At 41.0% G+C, this 18,344-nt stretch overlaps 1 protein-coding gene across 2 annotated transcripts; it reads right to left on the reverse strand.

Annotated features, from left to right (window-relative positions):
- Nucleotides 1-338: 338 nt before the first annotated feature.
- lyl1 (LYL1 basic helix-loop-helix family member) lies at nucleotides 339-17,322 on the reverse strand. 2 transcript variants are annotated; one of them, XM_088343012.1, is made up of 4 exons: nucleotides 17,014-17,322; nucleotides 9,703-11,365; nucleotides 4,440-4,537; nucleotides 339-2,223 (listed from the first exon to the last, which is right to left on the reverse strand). In XM_088343012.1, exons 2-4 carry the CDS (start codon nucleotides 10,203-10,205, stop codon nucleotides 1,730-1,732), a joined length of 1,095 nt encoding a protein of 364 aa, XP_088199138.1. In that variant the 5' UTR covers nucleotides 10,206-11,365; nucleotides 17,014-17,322; the 3' UTR covers nucleotides 339-1,729. The 2 variants fall into 2 exon arrangements, with proteins under 2 accessions (XP_088199138.1, XP_088199139.1); XM_088343013.1 differs by lacking the exon at nucleotides 17,014-17,322 and having other exon boundaries at nucleotides 9,703-11,518.
- Between the last annotated feature and the right edge of the window lie 1,022 nt (nucleotides 17,323-18,344).

An 18,344-nucleotide genomic window follows, 5' to 3' on the forward strand; every position in this document is an offset into this window, starting at 1 on the left:
CTGGAATATATTGAAACACGCTAGCTAAAAAATCAGAATTAAAATGTGAACAAGGCAACTGAAATGGTCTAGTGATTAAACCATTTCAAGGCTCTAGTCCATTTCATTCCTAGCATCACTCTCTTGAAATGTTATATCACTTTAAGTGAAATGAACAAAAGGTTTTAACCAGCCGGACCCTCCGGGTGCTCGGCACCCTCAAATCTCTGAACCTAAAATCGGCACTGGTTGCCGATCCCTGGACTAGCTTATTACCGTGGGTTTTTAATCACCCTCCATACAAACCCCACCTAAGTATCCCAGTGTTCTACTATATGTTTAAATAACATTGCAACCACAACATTTTTTCTCATTTTACTAAAAACAAACCAAAAAAACAACACACACCACAAATTGTCACAATCTTGCTTTGACATGGGACCAATTGACCCCTGGGTAAGCCCCGCCCTTAAACACGACGAGCCAATCACAGTGTGCATGGCAAAACCAACACACCCGGAGTTCCCTCGTGCATAGTTTGTCAGTTTTCGTTCGTGGTTTTTCTTTAAACTTTGAAATGGTTAAACGGTGAGCATGGTGTACATGCAAATCTGATACAATGAATTCTGAGAAGTTGGGCAATGGTGTGTATTTTTTACCCGTTCCAATTTGAATCTATTTAAATCGACACAAGAGTCTGCTTTGGATAAAGGGTTGGGTAGGGTTACTTTAACTGGATTACATTCAATTACCTTTGGATTACTCCAAGACCAAATATGCTCATAAAAGACAAAAGAAACTAAATAGGAATAAAATAATGACTCACAACACGTGGTAAGCTTTCTCTCCTGGCTTTGATCTCCGGCAAAACGAACATCAAATGCGACAGAAACAAAATGAAAATAAATCCAAACGGCTTGCCAACATCATTTTTGCCGTTCCATGTATTCCGTTACTCCCCAAGCCTGCACAAAATGTAGTCATTTTATTCATATTTAGTTTCTTTTGTCTTTTTTTAGCATATTTGGTATTGGAGTAATCCAAAAGTAATTGAAAGTAATCCAGTTAAAGTAACCCTACCCAACCCTGATGTTAATACACATGCCTACATCTGTTCTAAGGTAAGTCAACATAGTATTTAAGGCAACATATTGTCACTTAGCTGGAGAGAAATATTATTTATTTATAACGTTAACATCGCTAACCTTAGGCTAACGTTTGGGTTTTCTATAACATTACTTTGTTTACTAGTTTAGTGCCCTTTTATGTGCTAGTTGTTTGTACTTTGGTAATCCTACGTGAGTGAGGACAATTCCTAGCTAGGCTAACACAGAGCTTTAAGTTAGGTTTAGATTAATAAAGGCAAGTAGCAATAACCTATTTTACAAGTCACTTTAAGTTTTGTTAATTAGTTGAAGATAAATCAAATTTCTTACGCTGCAGTGCGTGAACAATGCTGATACTCTAGCTTGTTGTTTTAAGATGGTGATGAGGTTTAGCACGTTTACATTTTCACCGACCTTCTCAACAATTAAATCGTTCCTATAACCCTTCGATGCATTCGTTAAGGCCCCTCTGGAGACTTTGAGAGGAAATGTCTGGGCCTAGAAAGTATCAATTGCCTCCTGCAAGATGTCGCCCACTGTGACATTTGCCTTAGCGCCCTTCACACAATGTTTGTCCGAGTAAGTAAAGAGAGCGGGGCTTAGCCATAGGTCATTCCTATTCCATCTTGTGGCCCTTCAACCCATCACCTCTCATCCTTCGTAGCCACCATTTTCATCTGATTTGCTACTTTGGCCAAAGCTCCTCCTGTCACCATTGAGTCTTTGGCCGCGAAACTGTCTTCACTGTTCACATCGCTTTCACATCCAGAGCTCGGCGGAGATGCGTCCGAGTCCCTATCACGAGTCCTCGTCACGGTGGCGCAAGCGGAAGGCGGCGAAGCGCCTTGGGAGGGAGGAGGCGTGTCGCACTGGAAAAGAGGCTCCGCCTCCCGCTCCCCGCCCGAGTCCCCGCCCCCGGCAACGTCCCCGTCTTGGGCCTGGTCGTCCAGCAGAGTAACCAGGAAGTTGATGTATTTGACGGCCAGGCGCAGGATCTCATTTTTGCTCAGCTTCTTGTCGGGGGGGTGCGTGGGGATGAGTTTGCGTAGCTCCGAGAAAGCGCCGTTCACATTTTGTTGGCGCCAACGTTCGCGGCTGTTGGTGAAGACGCGGCGGGCGATTTTCTGGGGAGGGCCCGCTAAAAAACAGAACAGATGCAAAAACTGTCAGTCCAAATTTCATCCAGCCGTTATCTTCCGCTTTCCCAAATTTAATATAACATATTCAAAAAGAGAAATATCTCATCTCATTAGCTGCACCGCTTATCCTCAGTAGGGTCGCGGGGGTGCTGGAGCCCATCCCAGCAATCATCGGGCAGTGGGCAGGGGACACCCTGAACTGGTTGCCAGCCAATCGCAGGGCACACAGGGACAGACAACTCACTCGCTCATTCACACCTAGGGACAATTTGAAATGCATGTCTTTGGAATGTGGGAGGAAACCGGAGTGCCCGGAGGAAACCCACGCAAACACGGGGAAAACATACAAACTCCGCACAGGAAGTCCGGTAGCTGGATTTGAACCCACACAGGAGGTTCCAAGAGAAATATACATATACAATATGCATATAATGCCTCGTTGGTCGTGGTCAATGAAAGCCAGAATGATGTTCTTGGTAGATTTTAAATTACGTTTGAGTTTGTTTGAAGAAAAGTTCTGAAATAGGACTCAAAATTATCAAGTATAATACTGTATTTATTTAATTTAAAGTACTGTAATTCCTCGTTTGTCGCGCTTAGTCAAGACCAGAAACTTCTGTGATATGCAAAAATCCACAAAGTAGCCGTCCCCTCATTTTTAACATGCACTCTGGCGGACACCGCTTGCAGGAATACTCGACCAGGGATAATGGATCTTGGTCACACGGGCGCTCCTTATTTTAGGCGGATTAGGACAGAAAAAATGAGCCACCGCCATGACACAATTTGCTCTCTCTGCAATAGTTGACTGTGGAAAATGGATTACGGCCAAAATAGTGCAGTTCACTTTAGGTAGGCTACAATGGCACGTTTCTGCAGCCCACAGCCAAAAAAAGCACTCTGCTTGCTCATGCTCTCAATGATAGTCTGGGGATAATGGATTTGTGCCTAAGCTGTGCATTTAATTGTAGGCAAGCCAGAATGGCATGCCTCCAGACAAGTGTGCCTTCTGCCAGTTTTAACTTGCGACAATTCAGATTGGAGGTAATGAATCACAGCCTCATGGGTGCAGTTCATTTTATTCAGAAAGAACAGAAAAAAGCGTATATTAGGCAGAAAAACATGAAAGAAAAGAGCCGCCAGATATGACATAAAAATTTGAGCTCTGGGCCCCCAATCTCAGCCATAGTAAACTGGAATAATGGATCGTAGCCACCCGGATGCTCCTTATTTTAGACAGATTAAAACAGAAAAAAAGAGTCGCCACCATGACACATTTTGTTCACTTTGCAATAATCGACAGGAAAATGGATCACAGCCAAAACAGTGCAGTCAATTTAGGTAGGCTACATTGGCAGACTTCAGCGTCCCTAACCCCCCCAAAATGCACTCTGCTGGGCCCTGATCTCAACAATAGTCAACTGGGGTAACAAATCGCCACCGCACTCGTGCGGCTCATTTTAAGTGGAGAGAACAGAAAAAAAGAGCTACCACGCATAACACAAATTTGCTCCTTTGACCCCTGCTCTCCACAAATTGATCAGGGATAATGGATTGCGGTCACAGGAGTGCAGTTTACTTTTTGGTGGACCGAACCGAACAACCCAAAATAGCACCAAGCTCGACAATGGTGCTCTCTGCTGGTCCAAGCTCGCCCGCAATATGCGATCAGGGATAATGTAATGTGGCCACTTGAGTGCAGTTCACTTTTTGGTGGACCGAACAGCAAAAAAGAGCCACCAGGCACGACAAAGGTGCCCTCTGCGGGTCCCCGCTCGCCGCAATAATTGATGAGAATAGAATATAGAATAGAATAGAATATACCGTTATTATCATTGTTACAAAATGGGTTGAACATATTGTGACAATGCAATTGCACGTGGCACTCCAGTTACACATTTTGACTGTATTGGTAAAAGATTTTAAAAAGATAAGAATAATTTGGATGTATACGAACACAAAGTATTTACACAAGAAAGTGTGGGCATGTAAAAGCAGAAGATATTTAAATTTGGTGTTTACTTAAAGTGGATAGTAGGGATAATGTAGTGCAGCCCCACAAGTGCAGATCACTTTTTGGTGAGCATGTTAAAAATGGTATATTCGTATTTCATTGGGGTTTCTGGTCCCCATTAACTGCCATAAATACAGTACATATTGACAATTGACTACATCTTCTCACTCCAAAATGACTTTTTTGCATGCAAGCACTCACAATCGTGAATCTCCACCTCAAAGTGCGAGGGCATCCTCCTCTTGACCCGAGCGCCGGCGATGACGCCGTAGCTTCCCCCGGCGGTGCCCAAGAAAGAACTAAAGGAAGAAAATACAAAATAAACAGTTTGCAGCAGCCAGAACGAGGAAAAGGCGCGCGTTGGCTAGTTAGCCGGGACGGAAGACAATCGTTTGGGGGCCATATTGATTGCCGGCGCGTGGACAGTTTCAGGACCGTCTCATAAAGGTCACTTAGTGGACCATTGCATCTTGGTAAGAGGAAAAAAAACAGAGGTGACAAAAGATATTATGCACAGTTCCACATTTTGTATTTGAAAAATGCAGGTTTAGCCAATCGCATCGCATGGATTCAGCTGGGAAAAAATATGCTTAAAAACATCATCTTTTTCTATGTTTTTGCTGAAAAATGTGTTTTGGGTCAAATAAAGCCAAACTACATCCTTGTTATGTACATAACGCTCATTCTTGAACATGGTGAAGGATTTTATACATCTGACAATAAAGGATTTTATACGATTGAATACAAATTACATTTAATTTGTAGGCTCAGGAGGTAGAGCGCTCGTCTTGGGATCAAGAGATCTCAGTTCGAATCCCGGCTCCTCCTCCGTGTTACATGTCGAAGTGTCCTTGGGTAAGACACTGAACCCCTAATAACCCCAATAAGCAGGTTAGCTCCTTACATGGCTGCACGGCCGCTATTGGGAAATGTGAAGCACACTGTAAAGCGATTTGGGAAGTCTTGACTTGAAAAAGTGTAAAAAGCGCTATATAAATGCAGATCATCATTTCATTTAATGCGAAAGGTATTCACTGACTGGGCTGTGGTGCGAGGTCAGGGCACCCTGGTGGAAAATGTTGTTTACAGGAACGGCGAGAACGGGACACAAGGCTGATAAGATAATCAGCACATCCAGACGCTGTTGAAGCAGAAAGGCCCTGATGACGTAAAAACGCTCTGTGTTGTTTTGAGTACCCCTACATCGGGACGCTCTTCTACGAGGTGGTGAAGCCCAGGGGGCTTCCTTGGCACGCCCATGGGAGGAGCCGGCACACCATTGTGCGGGGAGAAGATGGCGAATAGGAGAGGCTAAAGGACTTCAGAAAAAGGCTTCCCAGAGACTCCAACGTCACTAATTTGGCCGTCTTCGATGGAGTACACTTAGGTAAATTGTTAGGGAAAATATATCTGCCCCCGTGTGGAAATGTCGGCTTTCCTGTTCATTTTTCCCTCAAGAAACGAGCGTGCATAAATTGTTGGGTGAATGTAGGTTGTGTTTGGTTAATGGAGTCAGATAACTAATTCAAACAATTTGGTACACAGTACATTCTGATAATTAATTCCAAGAATGGCTTGATGAATGTTTGGAACTGTATCCTGTTGATAAAGGGCTGATGTCGGTTCTATACGACAGGATTCTGTGTGCAGCCTCTCCATCATTAAATCACTTAAAAATCGGATGGGAGGAGGAGCTGGGTGATCCGTTTTCAGATGCCACATGGTGAGCTGCAATTTCAAGGATTCATAGCTCATCTATTTGTATCAGACATAGTCTGATGCAGTTCAAGATCCTTCATAAAGTGTAAAGAAGGGGCGAGTCGTTTCTTTTGAATTGAAGGTGGAATACGAAAGCTTGATGCGGTTGAGAAAATGGTCGGAACGCTTTTTTTCAGCCACTTTTGGCCACTGAGGAGGACCTTTTAAAGCACATCTTCCAAAAGTAAGTTAAACTTAACTTTATTTATCTTTATAGAGCGTATTATTTTATCAAACATTTATCACCATCTAGGGTGCCCAAGGTGTGGTTTTGGCCCGGCCACTCTGAGTCATATATTTTGGGCCGGCCCCAGTCTGCTTATATTCTGGCGAGTAATATTTGACATTTTCTCATCCCTCTGTAGCTCCCAGATCAGCCCTGATTCAGCAGTCGCCCTGTTTCGGATAGCCCCACCGCAAATTTTCGTAAAACTATTTCAAGCTTTCATGACAGATGCCTCCCGACTTACGTACATTCGAGTTACGCAAAACGGTAGATACGAACATTTTTTTCAGGATGTCGAAAAATATCCGGACATTTAGTTAGATTTTGTATTGTGTGCACCTTTTCCAGAGTACAGGACATTACTGTAGTGACTCTTTTCGCCACTACCGGCATGTGGCTCTTTGAGAGGTCACCTAGCATCCACCCCAAAGAAGAAATCCGGCTTCCTCTTCCTAGTTTGTGTGTAAACATTTGATACTGTATCTCCAGCGCGCCAAGAACTTTGACATCTTTATTGTTTAATATCTCTATGGTTGGTGTAAAGTGGGCGAGCCGTTTCTTTTGAAATGAAGGTGGAATAAGAAAGCTTGATGCGGTTGAGAAAATGGTCCGAACGCTTTCTTCGGCAACTTTTTACCACGGAGGAGGACCTTTTGAAGTACATATTCCAATGGTAAGTTCAACTTAATTTTATTTATCTTTATAGAGCATATTCTTTCATGAAATGTTTATTTTTTAGTACAAAACCATACAGGTTACTTATACAAGACTTAAACATACATATATAAGCCTTAAACATACAAAATATAGCACTGGAGCAACTTACAAACTTCGTAAGTAGGGCAGCGTGTGAACACTGTTAACGGCTCTCTCCGAACATATCAAAACATTTGGTAACCTTTTTTTTTTTTACACTTTTTGAAAATGAATTAACAATCTACACTTGAAATTTCTCTCATAACCCATTGTACCCTTGTGTATTTTTTTCTTATTGTTATTATTATTTATAAATTTGTTTAATTTGTTCTATTTTTATTATTAATTTTTTTCTTGTATCTGTTGTCATGCCTTTGGATTGCTGCTGTTCTAAGACCATATAAGTATGGGTATATATATATATATATATATATATATATACATATATATATGTGTGTGTGTGTGTATATGTATATGTTTTGGGGGGATTTCATAGGGCATGTATGTTTTTGGAATGTGGGAGGAAACCGGAGTGCCAGGAGGAAACCCATGCAAGCACGGGGAGAACATGCAAACTCCACACGGGGAGAACATGCAAACTCCACACGGAGAGGCTGCAGTAGCTGGACTTGAACACAGAACCTCGCACCTGGGCGCTAACCACCCAGCCGCCATGCCGCCTGAAAATAGAAACACGTCGAATAAAAAATATATAGAATAAACATGTGTATATATAAATATTAGAATTGCCTTTGTTGTCTCAGATAGCAATGTAGTGAACCTTGTTTACATCGAGATTAGATTTGGCAATCCAGGATGAACACGCAGTAAAAGTCTTAAAAGAGAAGACAATAGGAAAATATTTACAAGAGTAGTGCTTGGAGACTAGTCTAAGATGTTATATGTGCATATATATGTGAATAATGTTATTTTTTTTAAATTCCTATTTTAAATGAGTGTCACTTTTTTGTTGCAAAACCTTTTGTTTTTATTAGATGACATGTTAAAATTGATGTTGGGATGTATTATTGGAACTCTTATTTGTATTCATATTTGAATTTTTATTAACATTTTTATTATTATTATATAGTATTTTATATCTCATCTCACCTCATCTCATTAGCTGCACCGCTTATCCTCAGTAGGGGTCGCGGGGGTGCTGGAGCCCATCCCAGCAATCATCGGGCAGTGGGCAGGGGACACCCTGAACTGGTTGCCAGCCAATCGCAGGGCACACAGGGACAGACAACTCGCTCGCTCATTCACACCTGGGGACAATTCGGACCGGCCAATCCACCTGAAATGCATGTCTTTGGAATGTGGGAGGAAACCGGAGTGCCTGGAGGAAACCCACGCAAGCATGGGGAGAACATACAAACTCCGCACAGTAAGTCCGGTAGCTGGATTTGAACCCACACAAGAGGGAATTTCCGGCCTTCATTAATCCTTTAAAAAATCTAAAAACAAGGATATGCGCTATGGTCAAAGTTTTGAAAACATAAATGTAGTTTCAGTTATTTCCTAATATGTTTACTTTTGTTTTCAGTATCGTTGGTTTGGTTCCCTTAAAGCTCCAGTGTGTAATGTTTGACCACTCGACTGCCCTGTATTGCGTAATAGGAACGAAACCCAGTGCCACAGAGCACAGCGTAGCAGCAAGTTGGCAGACCAACATGGCGGCGACCATTATGTAAAAGAGATCCAAGTTTTTTGGCCTCTGATTTTTATCAAATTTAATATTGGGGTGATAGTTCAGGTATTTTTGCCTAGTATACAAATCAATGTTGTTTTTTACGGAAAGGACGTTTTGTTGTACCATCAGCCACTAAATATCACACACTGTTACTTTAAAAAAACAAATTTTGTGTGTCAAATGAGTACTGTTGAAATGTTTGGCACAAAAAATACATTTTAATGTTACCTTAACATACATTTTCGACATTCCAAGTAAAGAGTATTAATATTTTCATACATTTAAATATTATTTTCAAATTTTTCATGTAGTAAAATACAGTGGAACCTCGGTTTGCAGACGCCTCTCAGTTCGAACAAATCGGAGTCCGACCAAAAATTCTTGCTTCGCTGTTCGATCAAAAAATCGGAGTTCGAACGCCGGTAATGCGTGAGTGCGTACACTAGGGAGCGATGCTGAGCGGCGTACGGGTGAAGATGGCTCTTTTCCTGACCGACTGTTATCGCGTGCGGACGTGCTTCGTTTTGCTTTCGCTTTTAATATAGGTGTACCAAGTGTTTTAGCCCTTTTTTTTATTTTTACACGTTCATGTTAGCGTAATCTTTCGTACGGAAGATTACGATAACGCGAACGTACGATTAGCCTAGATTAGCTTCATGTTTACGTTGAACATTCAAGGTAAACATTCAGGGTTTTGGAACGGAGCCCCCTTTCCAATGAACCGCTCACCACTTGTTGTGGAGACCCGGGTGCTAAATGACTTGTAAACGACCTGATTTTTTTATTTTTACACGCTCATGTTAGCGTAATCTTTTGTACGGAAGATCACGATAACGCGAACGTACGATTAGCCTGGGTTAGCTTTATGTTTACGTTAAACATTCAAGGTAAACATTCAGGGTGTTGGAACGGATTAAAAGGATTTACATTATTTTTAATGGGAAAAATGATTTCGGTGATCGAACAAATCAGTTTTCGAACAGGGTTCTGGAACGGATTATGGTCGCGAACCGAGGTTCCACTGTACCAATTTTCATAATGTGGTACTGTGCAAAATGAGAGAGAGAGAGGATTAAAAATGGTGAAGTGACCTGGTGAAGAAGGGATGAGCAGGCTGCAGGTACGAGTGAGCCAGCGTAGAAGGCCCGCCTCCGCCTCCGACTCCGCCCACAGAACCTCCCGAAGAGTTGACGGGCAGACAGGCCAGCTGAGTGCGTCGTAGCTCCAGGTGAGGAGTTTTGTGTGGGATAGGGTGCAGGGTGGTCAACGGTGGGTTGGGGAGCGCCAGGGGGGGCTTACTGTGGGCCAGGCTGATGACTGGAATGTGTGAAGGAAGTGATGATGATGATAAAGGTGGTGGTGGACCAGGGTCCGATTTGTTTGGGAGGAGTGGAGGCGGCGAGGCAAGCTTGGGCGACCTTGCGGGGGGACCACTCGGATGCTCCTCCGTCTCCACGGCAACAGACTCCACCCTCACATCGCTCGATACTCCCGTCCCAATGCGTTCGGGTGCATCTTTGTCCTCGGGAGCGCTCGATGAAGGAGGGGAGTCGGGGAGGGGATGCGGCGAGGAGGGGCTCCTCTTCTCCGACATTGTGCGTCTTGTTTACGATTTACCCTTTACTATCATTAGCAACAGGTGGATCCATTGTACCATGCGCCATCTAGTGGCAGAATATTGAACTTTTCAACATGTCATCATCAGTTTTGGGAGTAAATCGTTGGGTGCAAGAATTTCTCCCAACTGATATTCTCCCTACCGAAGATACTCGCATCGACGCTGTATTTACAAACACAAAATAAAATGCTGAAATCAGAGGGTCAGTTCATAGGCACGTATAAGTCACCAGTAGTGAACGGTAGGCAGCGCAGGAGTAGGTGGCTTGGATTGTACAGACACGAGCTTAGAAAAGAGTGTCAAGACATGTTTATTTGTGAAACCCTTAATCACAAAGTGTCTCAAAGGGCTGCACAGATCAAAGACTTTTGCAAACTACAGACTATTATGACACCATCCCCTTATACTGTCAACATAAAATATAGATTATTCATATGCTATAGAATAGAAGTGTGTGAATTTTCGTCTTTTTATTTGTAAAATTATTTTTGCAATACACCATGCCTGGAAAAAAACAAAACGTCTTGGACTGTACTCAACAATGGAGAAGGAAATTTTTAAGTAGTTTGAAGCCCATAGACAAAATAGATATGGAGCGTCTCGGCTAAGTGTTCGTTTGCAAGCTCTCTAAATGACGTATGAAGGCTTCACCGCTTCCACAGTACATGTTTCCGTCTTTTTTTTTGTTACGCGGCTAAAACTGTGTTTTAGGTGGTCGGTTTTGATGCGAGTATATACGGTCATTCGTAACTTTCGGAGTAACACACTAATTTTGGGAGTCAGTAATCATCAGAGTAAGGGAATTGTTTTTCAACGAAGTAACTAGTAACGGTAACAAATTATATATATATATTTTCCAGTAGCGTGCCCGAAACTAGCTAGTTGAACAACGATACATTATTTGTAAACACAGTATTCTTTTTGGACTGATCAAACGGAATCCCTTCACAAAACTTGTCTTTTCCAGTAAACTTTCCAACGATTGACCTTTTCGGCGGACGTCTGTATTTGTCCTTAAAACACATCCTGCATCCAAGAGTGTCAGATGTCAAACGTGTTTGGAGGATGTGAGTCAAAATCCTTTAAAGCGTTCGAAGAGATCCCGGCCGGCCAAGATTGGACGCGTATCAAAGCTCCTGGAAACAAAAGAAAAACACACACGTGGGATTTAGCGTATAGCCGGCGTACATATTTAGCGAGGGCGAGCTATGCACGCCACACAAAAGATGGCAATCGAGGAGAAATGCCAATGGAGCTTGTGAAAGTATACGAGCTGCAGAATGTTGTTGTCCAAGTTTTGAGTTACCGGGGGTGTCGGTCCTGAGTCATTTTGCAGGTTTTGCAACCGCTTTTGTTCCCGTTTTGTTGGTCATGACTTTTATTTTGGACAGTTCCTTCTTTCGCAACGTGGCACGCTTGCGTATGTGTTTCTTTTAAATCGGGGGAAACGTAAACATCACAAATTGAATTCAAAATAGAGTTTTGTTGCCAAGAAATATTGATGTGTTAATATATTTATTCTACTGGTTATTTATGTCCAGGGTTGGGTAGGGTTACTTTAACTGGATTACTTTCCATTACTTTTGGATTACTCCAATACCAAATATGCTAATAAAATACAAAAGAAACTAATTATGAATAAAATGATGACTCACGACACGTGGTAAGCCTTCTCTCCTGGCTTTGATCTCCGGCAAAACTAACATAAAATGCAGGGTTGGGTAGGGTTACTTTAACTGGATTACTTTCAAATACTTTTGGATTATTCCAATATCAAATATGCTAATAAAAGACAAAACAAAACTAAATATGAATAAAATGATGACTCACGACACGTGGTAAGCTTTCTCTCCTGGCTTCGATCTCTTTGATCTCTGGCAAAACTAACACAAAATGCAGGGTTGGGTAGGGTTACTTTAACTGGATTACTTTCAATTACTTTTGGATGACTCCAATACCAAATATGCTAATAAAAGACAAAAGAAACTAAATATGAATAAAATGATGACTCACGACACGTGGTAAGCTTTCTCTGCTGGCTTTGATCTCCGGCAAAACTAACACAAAATGCAGGGTTGGGTAGGGTTACTTTAACTGGATTTTCAATTACTTTTGGATTACTCCAATACCAAATATGCTAATAAAAGACAAAAGAAACTAAATATGAATCAAATGATGACTCACAACACGTGGTAAGCTTTCTCTCCTGGCTTTGATCCCCGGCAAAACGAACATCAAATGCGACAGAAACAAAATGAAAATAAATCCAAACAGCTTGCCAACATCATTTTTGCCGTTCCATGTATTCCGTTACTCCCCAAGCCTGCACAAAATTTAGTAATTTTATTCATATTTAGTTTATTTTGTCTTTTATTAGCATATTTGGTATTGGAGTAATCCAAAAGTAATTGAAAGTAATCCAGTTAAAGTAACCCTACCCAACCCTGTTTATGTCTCCCTTTTTACACACTTAACATTAAAACTTGAAAATGTGATGAAAGGGAAAAAAACTGGTCAGTTTGAATCATTTTGGGGATTTTATTTTGGGGCTTCGTTAAAAATATTTAATTCATATTTACATATTCTGAACTGATTTGACCTGGTTTTTGTCAGGACCAGAACGGAAACAGGACCCGCTTGCGTGAAGTTTACCACAAGTTTTATTGGAAGAGAGAGGAAGGGCACGGGAAACAAGTCGCTCTCGTACTCGGATTGTGATCCGAACACGGAAGTGGATCTTCCCTAGTGAGCGATGGCGGTGTCAGGGGCGGAAAAAACTGGTCGGTAGCCGGGACTGGGAGAGCAAGACGTGGTCGGGGTCGGAAACGAGTCGTAAGCCAGAACGGGAGAGTAGACGCAGTCGGGAACAAAAGTGGGTCGTAAGCCGGGACGGGAGAGCAGACGTGGTCGGGATCCAAGCAGGTCGTAGCCGGAGACAAACGGGACAGGCAAGAGTCAAGGTCAAAAAAGGCTAGCCTAACATACACGGAGATTCGCAGACGGACTGACAACAGGGGATTGACAGGACTGGGTTCAAATAGTGGCAGGGAGCCAATCAGAACCCGCGGCGGTTGGTGCTAAAGGAGTGGGAACAGGTGATTCAAAACGGTAATCATGACAATTTTGTTTAGATTATTTCAATTATTTTTCCTAATCCATTTATTCATAACAGCATTTTGTTTTAAAGTCATTGGGTTGATTTGGTTGGACTGTTTAGGGTTAAGGGCTAGGTAGCAAACAAATGGGACAAGTATGTTTACAATGTTTTATTTGCAATACAATTTTTAAAAATAAATATCTAAAAAATTAGAAAATGTCTTTTTAAACGCCATTTTTTAATTTTTTATTTAATGTTACTCTTTACGAGACCTGTACAATGTTGTGGTTGAGATTATTAAAATTAGATAATGGTAGAATTATGGTAATGAAAGAAAATCAGTTAATTAGTAGCACTTTATGCCAGTGTTTTTCAATGAGTGTGCCGTGACACCTTGTAGAGTGTGCCACAGGAAATTGCCCAATTTTATTAGTATTTTATTAGTATTAAAAAAAAAACTTTCTGCCATTGATTGCCCTGCTGTAACATTCATCCATACCAGTAGGTGGCAGCATTTACTTGATCTCTCTTTATAAAGCAATTATCAGCCCATGAGACATACAGGTTCATATATTGATCACTTATTTTGTTTTTAATGAAGCTGTTTAACATTTTCCAACAAAAAAATAATAAAATATTTGGAATAAAGTCAAAATCATAATTTAAATGTTATCTTGATATTTTACAAAGAAAAGACTGAAAGAGTTAGAACATAATAAAATAATTTTGGTTCCACTCAAAAATCATTTTTGCTCATTTTTAGTGCGTTATTTTTCTAGAAAAACATCATAAAAATACAGTAAAACTTGAAAACAGAGGAAACATACTGTAATGCAATCACAGCAAAATTGTTAACCAGAATGAATAAAATGGTTTACCTCCTGACACACAAATGATGATAACAATGTTAATGTAAAATGTACAGTACTTTATTTATTTTATTCAGTCCTCAAAGTGCTTGTACTTATACTTTATACTGTCATTTTGTCAACATGATAATTCAAGAAAAAAAAACAACAACATGAAACTGGTACTGGTAAGTCATCTTTAAACACTTTCTACGGACGGTGTGCCTCAATTTTTTTTTCATGAAAATAAGTGTGCCTTGTGTCAAAAAAGGTTGAAAAGCACCGCCTTATACGAATAAATGTAAGATTTTATCATGTCCTTAATATTAAAAAAATAATTTTAAAATTAACTTTTTACAGCAATCATAAAACTTTCATTTACATCAATATTTGAAAAATAAAACGAACTGTGACAAATGATAAACACCGGTATCATATTCCGTTCAATCAGCCGACCGTGAGATTCTAAAAGAGTCGGCATGTGTTGATCAGGTCAGGAACTTAACTCAGCCCATCTCATCTCATTAGCTGCACCGCTTATCCTCAGTAGGGTCGCGGGGGTGCTGGAGCCCATCCCAGCAATCATCGGGCATTGGGCAGGGGACACCCTGAACTGTTTGCCAGCAAATCGCAGGGCACACAGGGACAGACAACTCATTCGCTCATTCACACCTAGGGACAATTTGGACCGGCCAATTCACCTGAAATGCATGTTTTTGGAACGTGGGAGGAAACCGGAGTGCCCGGAGGAAACCCACGCAAGCACGGGGAGAACATACAAACTCCGCACAGCAAGTCTGGAGCTGGATTTGAACCCACGACAGGTTCCCATGACATGAACTGTGCCGCACAAGCGCTAACCACTGCGCCGCCGTGCTGCCCTCTTAACTCAGCCCCTTCGCTGGAAATAAGCGTTTCAACCTAATGGCTAGAAGTATAATATGATGTGTCTGATATTTAGCAAGCAACAGAGAAGTAACAATATCTATACAGGTTCTCCCCAGTTGAAAAGGATTTATTTTCTCAGTGTGGATGCGTGCGGCTAATTTAAGTCAAGTCAAGTCATTTTTATTTGTATAGCCCTAAATCACGAAGAGTCTCAAAGGGCTTCACAGATTATTACACTATATTACACAGACTATTTTTCAGCCGACGAGAAGAGTAGGTTTGTGTGTGTAATAAATCCGTTTTCCTCCTGGAATGTGGGGGGTGCGGCTTATAATCAGGTGCGCCTTATAGTCCGGAATTTACGGTAGATTCATAACAAAATCAATCATGTCTAGTATCCTCATTTGTCCCTAATGTTTTTTTGTAAAAGGGAATAGAATTTTGACTTGAAGATGTTTTGATTAGAATAATTCTCTTACCATCTTACAATCTACGAATAGTAAACAGAAGAAGAAAACAGCAACCATGTACAACAATAAGTGCAAAGACCCTGGTTTAAAAAAAAAGGAAATAGAACTGCAAATTTTAATTGATTTATGTTTATTTACTTTTTGCAAGATTGTCGATGTTATTACACCATTGATGTTACTATTAGTATCCATCAAAATATGACTGCTATATTTTCTGTCATAGGTACGTCATGAAAGGGGTTAAACACGTTTAAAATGCAATGTTATTAAAAGTTATTTGTTGACACGTCTCAAAAACTCCTTAAAAAGTTTTGCATCTGTCATGAAATGAAATGATCTACATTTATATAGCGCTTTTCAAGTCAAGGACTTCCCAAAGCGCTTTACAATGTGCTCCACATTTCCCAATAGCGGCCTTGCAGCTATGTAAGGCACTAACCTCCTTATTAAGGGTATTAGGGGTTCAGTGTCTTACCCAAGGACACTTCGACATGTAATACGGACGAGCCAGGATTCGAACTGGGATCCCTTGATCCCAAGACGAGCGCTCTACCTCCTGAGCTACTGCCGCCCCTGTCCAGTTATTTTTTTTTTTTCTTTTTTTTTTCAAAAATCCCTCTTTTCTATTACCAGTTTGTTCTTCAGCATTTAACATTCAGCAGTTGAAGATAATAAAACATAGACAATGTTTAATTCCTGGAAGGGGGATTGCCTCATCTGTGGTCCGCTCTCAAGGTTTCTTCAGTTTCCTCATGTTGAGGTTTTGAGTTTTTCCTTGCTCTTGCCCTCATGTAGGTTTTAGATCAGGGGATGGTGTAATAATAGTGTTGTTTGCAATAATCTGTGGTCTGTGCAGCCCTTTTTGATTAAGGGCTATACAAATAAACCAAATAAACATGACTCGACTTGCTTAACTTATGTGTGATTTATCTCAAATTGACATTTGCTTCATACACAAAGCGCTATTTATCTTATTTTTCTCTGCGCTGGAGATACTGTATAGTATAATTTTTTTTATCACGTTTACATAAACGTCAACCAAACGCTTTTCCTGGATATCATACAATTTTTGATCATTTCAAATTGTGTCTCTCGTATTACAATTTTGGTGCTAGAAAAAAAAATACTGCTTTGTATATAAGCAACACTAATTTTACTGCCAGTAGGGAAATAGCGAAGAAAGATGCTGAAATATTTGTTTTTTACTTGGTAAATGAAATGTAAACACAAAATATTTTGGTTTTTATTCTATAGAGTCCGTCTTGCTGTGAGTAAATAGGTGCCGCCTTGTGTTTGTAAGGTTTATTATCGCTTAATAAGAAGAATTGCAATCAATAATTAGGGAAGTAACGAGTTGAAGTTGACAGGTATGTGTTTATCCTGGAGTGCCATGTCTAATCTCGTAGCAAACAGTGTTTATTACGTTGTTATTAATAACAATAACTACAATTGTAATTCTAATAAAAAGAATTAATACTCACACACAAAGTTTGTGATGATTCCTCATTCTGCCTTGAAGTCCAAGAAATGACCCAAATTGTCCAACATACCACTCAGACTCTTCTTTTGGGAAAAGTACAAAAAAACATGTAATTGAAAAGAATCAAGGACGCAGACCCAAAAGCAGGAGATGCCGCTTTTCCGCTGTCAAAAGGAGATGATGCTGACACTGCTGTCATCCCTCAAGTCTCTCATCATCGTCGTCCGCCAGAATGCTGGAGATGCACTCCGAGTGTGAGATGGAGTAAGAGAGAGAGAAGCCGGTTTGAGGATTCAAGGGAGGGGGGTATTTTGTCCCTGTTACGAGGAGTTTTCCGCTCCCTGCTGGACAAGAGGATGTGCTGCTGCAATGTGGTCGCTGCTGATAAGAGCCTCAAACGCTGCCTGTGGCTTACAGATAAGAAACCTCCTCTGCACACACCGACCCACCACCCACAATACCAACACCGTGGCCCCCACAACACACTTTTCATAGCACACACAACATAAGGCATACAATTGGGCAGTAGGAGGTTGATTGGACTGCGTGCACACACACACAAATATACAAACACTCTCGAGAATTCATGCATGCCAGCCCACTGGCTCCATGCATGAAGCTATGCTATAAATATGACTAGTCCAAGTACATTAAAGATATTCCCAAATTCTTAAACATGCAAAATGTGAGTTTTTTTGCATAAATTATATTTATATTTCATCCATATATTCAGATGATTTTCCTGAGATAATGCATCTTAAAGATAGCATGTCTTGTCTTTGTGTCACAGACCAGAAACAGGCCCAAATAGCCAGGGTTGGGTAGGGTCACTTTAACTGGATTACTTTCAATTACTTTTGGATTAGGTCCGGAAACAGGTTGGCAACAGGTATCAGGAAGAGAAAAAACAGGGCAGGAAAAGTTTCTGAAAGTGAGAGCTTGCCGAGCTGGGAGCATCGGTTTGCAACGATCTGACAGGGATCTCTTGTAAGCCGGGGGTTTAAAAAGAGTCTATTAGCCTATCAGCTCTCAGAGCTGTTGGCGCCAATTGGGCAGTCACAGGTGCCTTGAATATGTAATCATGACACTTAATCATCCTGAGCTTTGATGTCAACACCAGCACCCTAAAAAGCCAGTCGCCGTATTGCTTTACGTGTTGATTCGTCGAAGAGGATACAAGTGTTTAAAGTGAAATTTTGTTACCGTTTTTCAAGACTATAAGGCGCACACATAAGTCTCAGATTTTCTTTAAAATGTGCTGTGTGGTGCGCCATGTGTGTCATGTAAGGCAGCGGATGTAGCTGAGGACGTAGATGAGGCAGCTTGAGAGAA

Source organism: Urocampus carinirostris, chromosome 8 (genome assembly GCF_059441175.1).
Source record: "Urocampus carinirostris isolate Australia breed hairy pipefish chromosome 8, RoL_Ucar_1.0, whole genome shotgun sequence".
In the NCBI taxonomy this organism is placed as follows: domain Eukaryota; kingdom Metazoa; phylum Chordata; class Actinopteri; order Syngnathiformes; family Syngnathidae; genus Urocampus; species Urocampus carinirostris.